General features: G+C 39.6%; 1 protein-coding gene across 1 annotated transcript in view; it reads right to left on the bottom strand.

The window, feature by feature from the left end:
• The window catches only part of BAZ1A (bromodomain adjacent to zinc finger domain, 1A), a 144,291-nt gene that overhangs the window by 40,132 nt on the left and 91,919 nt on the right, over nucleotides 1–12,240 (bottom strand). Inside the window, 3 exon segments of the mRNA XM_011995056.1 lie at nucleotides 5,513–5,659; nucleotides 7,475–7,613; nucleotides 8,391–8,486. Of these exon segments, the coding sequence (XP_011850446.1) occupies nucleotides 5,513–5,659; nucleotides 7,475–7,613; nucleotides 8,391–8,486 (382 nt within the window).

The raw sequence follows: 12,240 nt of genomic DNA, 5'->3' as shown, positions 1-12,240 counted from the left end.
GGCTAATTTTTATATTTTTAGTAGAGACGAGGTTTCACCTTGTTGGTCAAGCTGGTCTTGAACTCCTGACCTCAGGTGATTTACCCACCTTGGCCTCCCAAAGTGCTGGGATTACAAGCGTGAGCCACGGTGCCCAGCCCTTTTATGAATATTTTAAGATTAAGTCATAACAAAGTATAGGTTATAGTCATCACAAAATCATCACAGAAAATGAGCTAAAAGAAGTAAAAGATGGCACTACTGTAATTTAACTATTGAAATATCTTCATTAAAATTTCACATTTTTATTTTGAAAAATTTTACAGACCAAGTGCGGTGGCTGATGCCTGTAATCTCAGCACTTTGGGAGACTGAGGTGGGCGGATCACAAGGTCAAGAGATCCAGACCATCCTGGCCAACATGGTGAAACCCTGTCTCTACCAAAAACACAAAAATTAGCTGGGCGTGGTGGTGCGTGCCTGTACTCCCAGCTACTCGGGAGGCTGAGGCAGGAGAGTCATTTGAACCTGGGAGGCAGAAGGTCCAGTGAGCCAAGATCGTGCCACTGCACTGCAGTCTGGTGACAGAGCGAGACTCTCTCAAAAAAAAAAAAAGAAAAATTTCCAATCCAAAAACCAACAGGGGCTGGGCGCAGTGGCTCATGCCTGTAATCCCAGCACTTTGGGAAGCTGAGGCAGGCGGATCACCTGAGGTCAGGAGTTTGAGACCAACGTGGCCAACATGGTGAAACCCCGTCTCTTCTAAAATACAAAAATTAGCTGGGTGTGGTGGCACATGTCTGTAACCCCAGCTACTTGGGAGGCTAAGGCATGAGAATTGCTTGGACCTGGGAGGCATAGGTTGCAGTGAGCCGAGATGGTGCCACTGCACTCCAGCCTGGGTGACAGAGTTAGACTCCGTCTCAAAAACAAAACAGAACAAAACAAAACAACAGGAAGATTTCCCTGAATTTTCTAAATAAATTGCTTTAGCTTTAAAATGGTGCTTAGCTTACAAATAGAACTAAACAACAAATCTACTGGTATAAATGTATGTAAAGCATTGGTATATCCAGTTATTCCTAATTATAATACATAGATTGATCAGTGTCAAGCTATGAAAAACCCTTCTGTTATATCATAGTACAATGTACACAGATTCAGACTAAGAGTCAGATAATGTATATTCTAGTATCAGCTATGCTAGTGCCTCGTAATGTGCCCTTGAGACAAGTCACTTAATCTGGGGTTCATTTTTATTTTTTTTGAAGATGGAGTCTCACTCTGTCACCAGGCTGGAGTGCAGTGGCGTGATCTTGGCTCACCGCAACCTCTGCCTCCCAGGTTTAAGCAATTCTCTGGTAATTTTTGTATTTTTAGTAGAGACAGGGTTTCACCATCTTGGCCAGGCTGGTCTTGAACTCCTGACCTTGTAATCCACCGTGCTCAGCCTCATTTTTCTTTTTCTTTTTGAGACAGGGTTTGAATCTGTCGCCCAGGCTGGAGTGCAGTGCTGCGATCTCACCTCACTACAACCTCTGCCTTCTGGGCTCAAGCCATCCTCCCACCTTGGCCTCCCCAGTAGCTGGGACTACAGGTGCATGCCACCATGCCCACCTAGTTTTTATATTTTTTGCAGAGGCGGGGTTTTGCCACATTGCCCAGGCTGGTCTCACATTACTGAGCTCAACTAATCCGCCTGCCCTGGCTTCCCAAAGTGCTGGGATTACAGGTATGAGCCACCATACCATGCCTGGCCCATCTTTCTTAAAGGAATGAGTCCGGATCAGCCATTTTCAAATTCTTCCAAAAAAAAAAAATTTTTTTTTTTTCCTGAAAACTCAATATAAAAGATGCTCTTGTTAAAGTGAGATATGGAGATGAGAATTCTGCCTTTTCATCTTTCCAACTCTCCTGCAGTGGCACTGACGAATTGCCTTGGATTAGAGTTTGAAAATCACTAGGCTAATCTTCCGTGGTTCTTTAGCCTTCTACTATATGACTCTCCTACCAAAGTCCAAAGCCTGACAAAATTAACCTTAGAAAACAGTCCCTTACTAAAGGAAAAAGGCAGCTCTGGGATCGTATCTAATTACAATCATTGACAACTTCATGGCATTTCAAGCATACATAGGGCCACACAGGAGAAGCTATCTATAAAATTTGCATATATGCCAAAAGTCATTCCTACCAGACCTAATCTAGCCCAAACGACAGAAATCATATTCTTCTGTAGCAGAAAAATACTGTATCTAAAATTTCCTCAATGTTCATTTTACATATAAAGCCAAACAAATTTAATTAATGAGCACTCCAAAATTAACAACAGTCCTAGATACAAACTGTAAAAGTGTGTTGGCTCTCAACCTGCAGCAATCACCACATTCAACCTATACCATCTATAGAAAGTTATAATTTCCTAAGACAAAGGCTATAAAAAGGCCTTTAGGAAATGAAAAACCAATGAAATGCATTTTTAATTGTGTTAAATAAAGTAATATGCTAAAATATATTCTTTAACTCTTTATCTATCATATGGCATTTTTAAGAAACTGTAAATATCATTCTAGGATCTGCTTAGTGATAGTCACTTGGGTACATCACACCACGAGAATATAGCCAAATTATATCCAGTATTTTATGACTAACTGCAACAGATATATTTATTGTCATCATAATCTAGAATTAAGTGCATACAATTCTAACACTAGACAATGATCCAACAAATACACAAAACTATTCTATATAAAGAGGATGCTCTTGTTCCCATACTTTGAAGGGCTTTTTAGTTCATAAGACTAAAGAGAGGAACTGATGTATTAAATATAAGATTTTTTAAATTGGTAGTCAAAATCTCTCAGGTTTGATATAAAAACAGGGAGACCAAGGGCCAAAGAAATTAGATCTTCTCAAAGACAGATAATTTTACAGGCAATGCCAGAGGAAACACATATTCAAAATTTCAACTTCTTTACCATATTATGAAGCAACATAGCACAGTTGTAATGAGTCTCTAGATCAGACTGCTTGAGCTTGTATCCCATCAATTCCTTGTTAGCCATGTTTCTTCAAACTAAGCCTCAGTTTCTTTATATGTAAAATGCAGAAAATAGTATCTACCTCAAAAGAGTAAATTTATTTATTTGAGACAGAGTCTCTCTCTATTGCCTAGGCTGGTGTCGCGATTTCGGATCACTGCAACCTCTGCCTCCTGGGTTCAAGGGATTATTGTGCCTCAGCCTGTATGGGATTACAGGCATGCGCCACCATGCCTGGCTAATTTTTGCATTTTTAGTAGAGATGGGGTTTCACCATCCATGTTGGTCAGGCTGGTCTTGAACTTCTGACTTTAAGTGATCCACCCACCTCAGCCTCCCAAAATGCTGGGATTACGGGCATGAGCCACTGCGCCTAGCCTTGTTTTATTTTTTGTAGAGACAAGGGTCTCACTATGTCACCCAGGCTAAATATTTTCAAAGACAGCATTAAAACTTTTATTTAGTGGCCAATATTATTTAGAGAGATACACCTCATATTTATACACAGTCCTATATAGGCAATAGTTATTTTAAAAACTCACAGATCAATCATGAAAGTGTAATGGCAGCTGGGCACAGTGCCTCAAGCCTGTAATCCCAGCACTTTGCGAGGCCAAGGCAAGTGGATCACCTGAGGTCGGGAGTTCAAGACCAGCCTGACCAACATGGAGAAATCCTGTCTCTACTAAAAATACAATATTAGCCGGGTGTGGTGGTGCATACCTGTAATCCCAGCTACTCAGGAGGGTGAGACGGGAGAATCGCTTGAACCCGGGAGGCGGAGGTTACAGTGAGCCAAGATTGCGCCATTGCACTCCAGCCTGGGCATCAAGAGCAAAACTCCGTCTCAAAAAAGAAAAGAGAAGAGAAGAGAGTGTAATGGCAATTCAAACACCAACCATTGCTTATATATATTTTTCCTTTATAATACTAATTTTCCCATACCATTTCCTTTTTACCACACTTTTATTTTCCACCATGACTTCCAAAACTACACAATTCAAATCTGGAATTAAATACAGCTTTATGTCTTGTATTGTTAGAATTTGATCAATAACTCTATAATGTTGGCCATTAATAAATGTAATAGCTAAAAGAATATCATTTAATTGACTAAATTATCTGAGATGACAATAGGGGTCATATTGCTTAAAATGGTCTTAATAAGGGACCTATGGTGGTTAGCACTCAAGTTAGATATAAATATATTTTTGCTTGAATTCAGGCTGTAAAATCAAAAGGCAACAAACATCAGTGCATACTCATCAATATCCTGTTGCTTCAGAGACCAGGCAAAAAGGAAGATGACCTTGAATTATCTAAGGTCAACAAAACTACCTGACTGGAGGAATGTCCCATCCTTCTGTACCAATATTCTGATATCAAGATGTCTCCTAACAGTTCTTTCTTACTGTGAATTTTTATGTAACACACTCAAGTATTGTTTAATCAAGTTTCTGGTCCTAAATCTCATATATGGTAAAGTTCAGGGTATTATTCAGGAGGCCAAATCAATCTCTTATTAGAAATGCTTAACATTTCCTCTGACTGAGGTGAATCCTAAACAAAATAGTGAACATACTGTTTTAAAAATATGTAAGGGTTTGCCCCAAGAATTATTCCTGCATTAACATGTAGCATACAACTGACTCTAGATATTTAAGCGTACAGAACTTAAAGGGCAAATTACCTAGTTCAAACTATTAAGTAAAATTTTACTTAACTCTGATGTAAAAACTGTCAGATCTAAAATGAAATCAGCAGTAGTATTTTCATTTTAAAATATTAATTACAATTAAAGTATTTCCTGGCCAGGCGCAGTGGCTCACGCCTGTAATCCCAGCACTTTGGGAGGCCAAGGCGGGTGGATCACCTGAGGTCAGAAGTTCAAGACCGGCCTGGCCAACACAGTGAAACCCCGTCTCTATTAAAAACAATACAAAAATTAGCTGGGTGCGGTGGTGGGTGTCTGTAATCCCAGCTACTTGGGAGGCTGAGGCAGGAGAATCGCTTGAACCTGGGAGGCGGAGGTTGTGGTGAGCCAAGATCATGCCAATGCACTCCAGCCTGGCAACAGAGTGAAACTCCATCTCAAAAAAAAAAAAAAAAAAAAAAAAAAAAAAGTATTTCCTTAGTTAGGGGCAAAAAAACCCCAAAAAACAAAGAAACAGTGCTACAGTGCTAGTTAGCAGAATCTCTTGGAATTACAGATACTGGTCAATGAAATCTATAATGCTCCTAAATCATAGGGAAAGTCTAAAGGAATAAAAGCAAGATAGATCGAGGGAAAATATCTTTAAGGTTGTCACAGGTTATATCAAAACAAAATTTTTATAACATAATCCATATGTTGTTAGCATATGATTCAATATCAGGCAACCTGAACAACTATATTTTATAAGCATAAAAGCCAATTTAATTTAAAATTAGCCTTCAAAAATTAGTTTCACTACAAAACTACTATGGTTCAATCAGCAATAATGTTGAACTCTGACCTTTGGTGTCAGCATCAGTTAATTGCTCTTTGGCTACTTCCTCTTCTTCTTCAGCTATTGCCTGGAAGATTGCAGTCAGGAAGAAAAAAAGCAATTCACACAGTGGGCCTTCACTGTCATTTCCTACAAGAGCTTCCTCTAATACTTCTGTGAATAAAATGTTTAAAATGAATTTAAAGTTCTGTTCATGTACTGAAAAAACAACTCCACTGGAATAAACATGTAATCAACAATAGTATGTGCACCTATTTTCTTAAGCATCAATTTATGAAAGTATAACCAAGTATTATCCAAGCCAAAATAAGAAACAATTTATAATGATTACAATACAATACAATAAAATCATAAGCCAAAGTCACCTCATTCAAGTAGGTCAAAATAGCCTCAATAGATCAACATATTTCATTTAAATTTAAGGCACGAATTAAGGCACATTTTAAAAATTATAGTTTTATTCTAATCTGAACAATGCAAATATTTGTTATTGTGCCACTGTTCTTGAGGGCTATATATGTGCAAATAGTGAATAGGAGAGGTCATTATCCGCATTAGGTTTTAATCCTAATATTGTGTCTAAGTCATAAATAAATGTTTCTTATCTAATTCATCTCACCTAAACCAGCACTGTTTAGACCTCCTTGATCTATAAGGCACAGTGATTCTTGCCTCATCCGGCTCATAAGGAGAAATAAAAGAATTTGAAAGCCCCCCTAAAGAATACACTTTTATTAAAATAAGAGTGGCATTATAGGCTGGGCACAATGGCTCACGCCTATAATGAGCCGAGGCTGAGGCAGGCGGATCACGAGGTCAGGAGATTGAGACCATCCTGGCTAACACAGTGAAACCTCATCTCTACTAAAAATACAAAAAAATTGGGCCGGGCGCAGTGGCTCACGCCTGTAATCCCAGCGCTTTGGGAGGCCAAGGTGGGCAGATCACAAGGTCAGGAGTTCAAGACTAGCCTGGCCAAAATGGTGAAACCCTTTGGCCTCTACTAAAAATACAAAAATTAGCTGGGCATGGTGGCGGGTGCCTGTAATGCCACCTACTCGGGAGGCTGAGGCAGAGAATTGCTTGAACCTAGGAGGTGAAGGTTGCAGTAAGCCAAGATTACGCACTACACTCCAACCTGGGTGATAGAGCGAGACTCTGTCTCAAAAAATAAATAAATAAATAAATAAATACAAAAGAAAAAGAAAAAAATTAGCCAGGCCCGGTGGCAGGCGCCTGTAGTCCCAGCTACTTGGGAGGCTGAGGCAGAAGAATCGCTTGGACCCTGGAGGTGGAGCTTGCAGTGAGCTGAGATCTCACCACTGCACTCAGAGCAAGACTCTGTCTCAAGAAAAAAAAAAAGAGTGGCATTATAATTCTCTATTTCAAAGTCTCTACACAGATTTTAAGAAAATTATTTTTCCATGTGACAGCCAAAAATTCAAAATCTGATCCAAATCTCTCCTTATACTAAACGCATTATAAATGTTTATACAAAGTAAAAGTATGTAAGTACACAGGCCAAAGAGAATTACAAATTAAAGGTAGGCAATAGCCTGTCTGCAAACACCCATATACCACTCCCTGCTCAAGAAGTGGAGTCTATTCCACCATCCTGTTGAATCCCAAGGTGGCCTCTCACTGCTCTGACCAATGGAATGTGGCAGAAGTAAGGTTGTGCCAATTCCAGGCCTAGGCTTTAAGAGGGCTAGCAGTTTCTGCTTCCTGCTTCTTAGAGTCCCCAGGTGCCACATAATAAGTATGAGATACTCTGATGAGATGAAAGGCCACATGAAGAGGACCAAGGCACCAGAACCTGTGTGAGAAGAAGCCATTTTGAACATCTAGCTAGACCAGAGAGATCCCAACTCCAGTGTCCCCACAGAACTTTACGAGATGGCTTGTGTTTTTAAAGGCACTAAGTTTAGGATGAACTATAATGTAGCAATAGATAACTAGAGCACTTGCCTAGGGTTACTCCATCAGGAAACTCATCTTGAAGATCAAAAAGTTCCCCAAATGCATTAAGGAACTCCAAAACCATCAGAGCATCACCAAAGATTTCAGGAGGTAGTCTAGTTTTCACTGGTGTTGGTTCTGGAAGTTCCTGAAAGATTAAACAATTTATATAACTATGTAAACCAAGAAAAGGAAAACTTAAAAGGTAGAGATGACATACTTTTTACCTAACTATTAAGCATTATTCTTTGTAAGCTACTGGTTCTCAACCCTGGCTGTTTATCACAATCACCTTTGAAACTTCTAAAATTATAAATGTCCTGAACTTGTTCCAACTTTACTAAATCACAGTTCCTGAGAAGGGACTGGGAGAAAGGAACATTTTCCTTCCTTTTACTAAGAATAAAACTTTAGGCTGAGTGTATTTCTGACTATATTTCCTGGTAAGAGTCTCTTAACCCACATTTTGAAGTCAAATCAGCTGTGAAATACTACCTTCAATGTACTATCTCCTTATGATTTGGAACATAATTAATCTACCATCCACTGATTTAGAAATTGTTCTTTATAAGCCAAGTTGAATGAGTTTGATTTGGACACTTTGGCCATTTCTGGAAACAGGCAGAATCCTTACCTAGCAATCAAGCTAAATGCATGCCTGGCTACAGTGGTTTTTGGATTATTAAGGATTACACAAACTGACCTATTATTTCTACAGAATAAGATCCATTATCAAAGCTGATTATAAAACACTAACAATACTACCTTGGAATTCTAAGTGTGAACATTTGCTTAACTAGCTATTTTCTCTCGGTTAAATATAAAGCAAAGAGGCTGCTATTAAATAAAAGAATGATTTCATCAGCAAAGCCACATAAGGCATGTAAAACCTATGTGTGCCAAACATCACATAACATGTTTATACCTTAAGGTCATCACATTCCATATCTTCTCTAGGTTTACTCCACTGTTTTAAGTATTCCACATATTTTCGCTTTTCTTCACGTAACTTCTCTCTTTCCTAAAAATTTTTAAAAGTTAGTAACAATTCATGTAAGAAATTTACATGGCAACATTGGCATCTCCTGAGAACTCGTTAGAAATGCAAATAGTTGGACCTTACCCCACACCTACTGAAGCAGTAACTCTGAGGTTTGGACTTAGCAATTGGTGTTCTAGCAAGCCCTCCTGGTGGTTTTTAATACATGCTAAGGTTTTAGAACCACTGATCAAAATAATACCTATCAAAATAATGCTATAAAGACTGAAAATGGGCCGAGTGCAGTGGCTCACACATGTAATTCCAGCACTTTGGGAGTCAGAGTCAGGTGGATCACTTGACGTCAGAAGTTCGAGACCAGCCTGGCCAAAATGGCGAAACTCCATCTCTACTAAAAATACAAATATATATATATATTTTTATATGATACAAATATATTTATATAAAAATATATTTTAAAAAATACAAATACATTTATTTTTTAAAATTTTTTAAAAATAAGTCTATAATATAGACTTATTTTATATATGTATATAAAAATAAGCTGGGCATGGTAGCACGTGCCTGTCATTCCAGCTACTCGGGAGGCTGAGGCAGGAGAAGCACTTGTACCCGGGAGGAGAGGGTTGCAGTGAGCTGAGATCACACCACTGCACTCCAGCCTGGGCAGCTCTTGAATAAATATTAATTTAATCTGACTTGATCTATAGCTTTCCCTCTACTTCCTATCAATAAGATCCTAGCAAAATAAATTATTAGACTGCCTAAAATGAAACTTCCCCTTATATTTGTAATACATTTGTTATTTTCAAGATTCATTTGAATCTGATAACAGCCTAGAGACACAAAGAGGGAACAATAATTAAAAGCAACAATATTAGAATAGATGGACTTCTTTCTTGTAATTTAGGCTATTTCTCTTACTCACTTGGTCTTTTGAAACTCTTACTTTTTGATTCTGGTGTTTGAAATTGCAAGATAAATATTAACTGCTAAATGTCTCTAATAAAGCAGTATAAATAAAATATTTTACTATTTTTTCCAGTAAGTATATTTAATATGTTATTATATTATTCTCTTCTTTGAAATTTAGGAACAACAGAGGTAAACAGATGTACACATCAAATTTTCAACGTAAAATGGCCTAGATAGTTACGGAACTTGCTGTAACTTGAATAGTCTGCTTAAATAAATTATCCACCCCCAACCTCAGAAATAATTCTTATAGGATCAAATAAGGTTAGCATTCTAATTCATTGTTGTGAACAGTGTAAATAAGCACATGCTTGGGAAATACTTAGTGATGTATATGTATAGAAAGTTTTGAAAATATTCTTACCCTTTGATTTATTCTACTTCTACAAATTTATCCTGGGACATAGTCCAAAAAAAAGAAGACTTTATTCAGAAATTTGAACACAGCAGTATTATTTAAAGCACTTGGACTATTTAATGAGTTATGCAGTCATTAAAAATTCCACTTAAGATTATTTAATAACATGAAAGAATGTTTATGATCATGTTAGATTAAAAAAAGCATATAAAACTTTAAATGGTGAGTGATCTGTTTTTTTAAGGCACAGGATAAAGACTAGAAATAAACAAATCAAAGTGTTAATTCTATCTCTGGCCAGGTGCGGTGGCTCATGCCTGTAATCCTAGCACTTTGGGAGGTTGAGGTGGGCAGATCACTTGAGGTCAGGAGTTTCAGACCAGCCCGGCCAACATGGTGAAACCCCATCCCTAGTAAAAATACAAAAATTAGCCAGGCATGGTGGTGGGCACTTCTAATCCTAGCCACTCGGGAAGCTGAGGCAGGAGAACTGCTTGAATCTGGGAGGCAGAGGTTGCAGTGAGCCCAGATCAAACCACTGAACTTCAGCCTGAGCAAGAGAGTAACACTCAGTCTCAAAAAAAAAAAAAAAAGTGTTAATTCTATCTCTAAATGTTACCATCAGATTTCTGGTGATTTTTCTGTTCTCTATGTTTTCTGGCGTAAACTTATATTAGACCTTCTACACCAACTCAATGGTCTATTTGACAAACATTTGGTTTCCATTCCAAGATGGCCGAATAGGAACAGCTCCGGTCTGCAGCTCCCAGTGTGATCAACGCAGAAGATGGTGATTTCTGCATTTCCAACTGAGTTACCTGGTTCATCTCATTGGGACTGGTTGGACAGTGGGTGCAGCCCATGGAGGGCAAGCTGAAGCAGGGTGGGGCATCGCCTCACCTGGGAAGCACAAGGGGTTAGGGGATTTCCCTTTCCTAGCCAAGGCACGCCATGACAGACTGCACCTGGAAAACTGGGACACTCCTGCCCAAATACTGCGCTTTTCCAACGGTCTTAGCAAACAGCACACCAGGAGATTATATCCTGCGCCTGGCTCAGCGGGTCCCACACCCACAGAGCCTTGCTCACTGCTAGCGCAGCAGTCTGAGATTGACTTGCGAGGCAGTAGCCTGGCTAGGGGGAGGGGTGTCCCCCATTGCTGAGGCTTGAGTAGGTAAACAAAGCGGCTGGGGAAGCTCAAACTGGGCAGAGTCCACTGCAGCTCTGCAAAGCCTGCTGCCTCTGGGGGCAGAGCATAGCTGAACAGAAGGCAGGAGAAACTGCTACAGACTTAAACGTCCCTGCCTGGCAGCTCTGAAGAGAGCAGTGTTTCTCCCAGCACGGTTTTTGAGCTCTGAGAACAGACAGACTGTCTCCTCAAGTGGGTCCCTGACCCCTGTGTAGCCTAAATGACACCTCATACAGGTAGGTGCCCCTCTGGGATGAAGCTTCCAGAGGAAGGATCAGGCAGCAATATTTGCTGTTCTGCAGGCTCCGCTGGTGATACCCAGGCAAGCAGGGTCTGGGGTGGACCTCCAGCAAACTCCAACAGACCTGCAGCTGAGGGACCTCATTCTCAGAAGGAAAACTAACGAACAGAAAGGAATAGCATCAACATCAACAAAAAGAACATCCACACCAAAACCCCACCTGTAGGTCACCAGCATCAAAGACCAAAGGTAGATAAAGACCACAAAAATAGGGAGAAACCAGAGCAGAAAAGCTGAAAATTCTAGAAACCAGAGTGCCTCCTCTTCTCCAAAGGATCACAGCTCCTCGCCAGCAACAAAACAAAGAGGGACAGAGAATGACTTTGACGAGCTGACAGAAGTAGGCTTCGAAAGGTCAGTAATAACAAACTTCTCCAAGCTAAAGGAGGATGTTCAAACCCATCACCAAGGAAGCTTAAAAACCTTGAAAAAAGGCTAGACGAATGGCTAACTAGAATAAACAGTGTAGAGAAGACCTTAAATGACCTGATGGAGCTGAAAACCATGGCACGAGAACTATGTGACACATACACAAGCTTCAATAGACAATTCAATCAAGTGGAAGAAAGGGTATCAGTGATTGAAGATCAAATTAATGAAATAAAGCAAGAGGAGAAGTTTAGAGAAAAAAGAGTAAAAAGAAATAAAGTCTCCAAGAAATATGGGACTATGTGAAAAGACCAAATCTATGTCTGATTGGTGTACCTGAAAGTGATGGGGAGAATGGAACCAAGTTGGAAAACACTCTTCAGGATATTATCCAGGAGAACTTCCCCAGCCTAGCAAGGCAGGCCAACATTCAAATGCAGGAAATACAGAGAACACCACAAAGACACTCCTCGAGAAGAGCAACCCCAAGACACATAAATGTCAGATTCGCCAAGGCTGAAATGAAGGAAAAAATATTAAGGGCAGCCAGAGAGAAAGGTCGGGTTACCCACAAAGGGAAGCC

Source organism: Mandrillus leucophaeus, unplaced genomic scaffold, assembly GCF_000951045.1.
Source record: "Mandrillus leucophaeus isolate KB7577 unplaced genomic scaffold, Mleu.le_1.0 Scaffold467, whole genome shotgun sequence".
NCBI classification, from domain to species: Eukaryota; Metazoa; Chordata; class Mammalia; order Primates; family Cercopithecidae; genus Mandrillus; species Mandrillus leucophaeus.
Note: the sequence above shows the minus strand (reverse complement) of the source record. Positions and strands in the feature narration are given on the sequence as shown.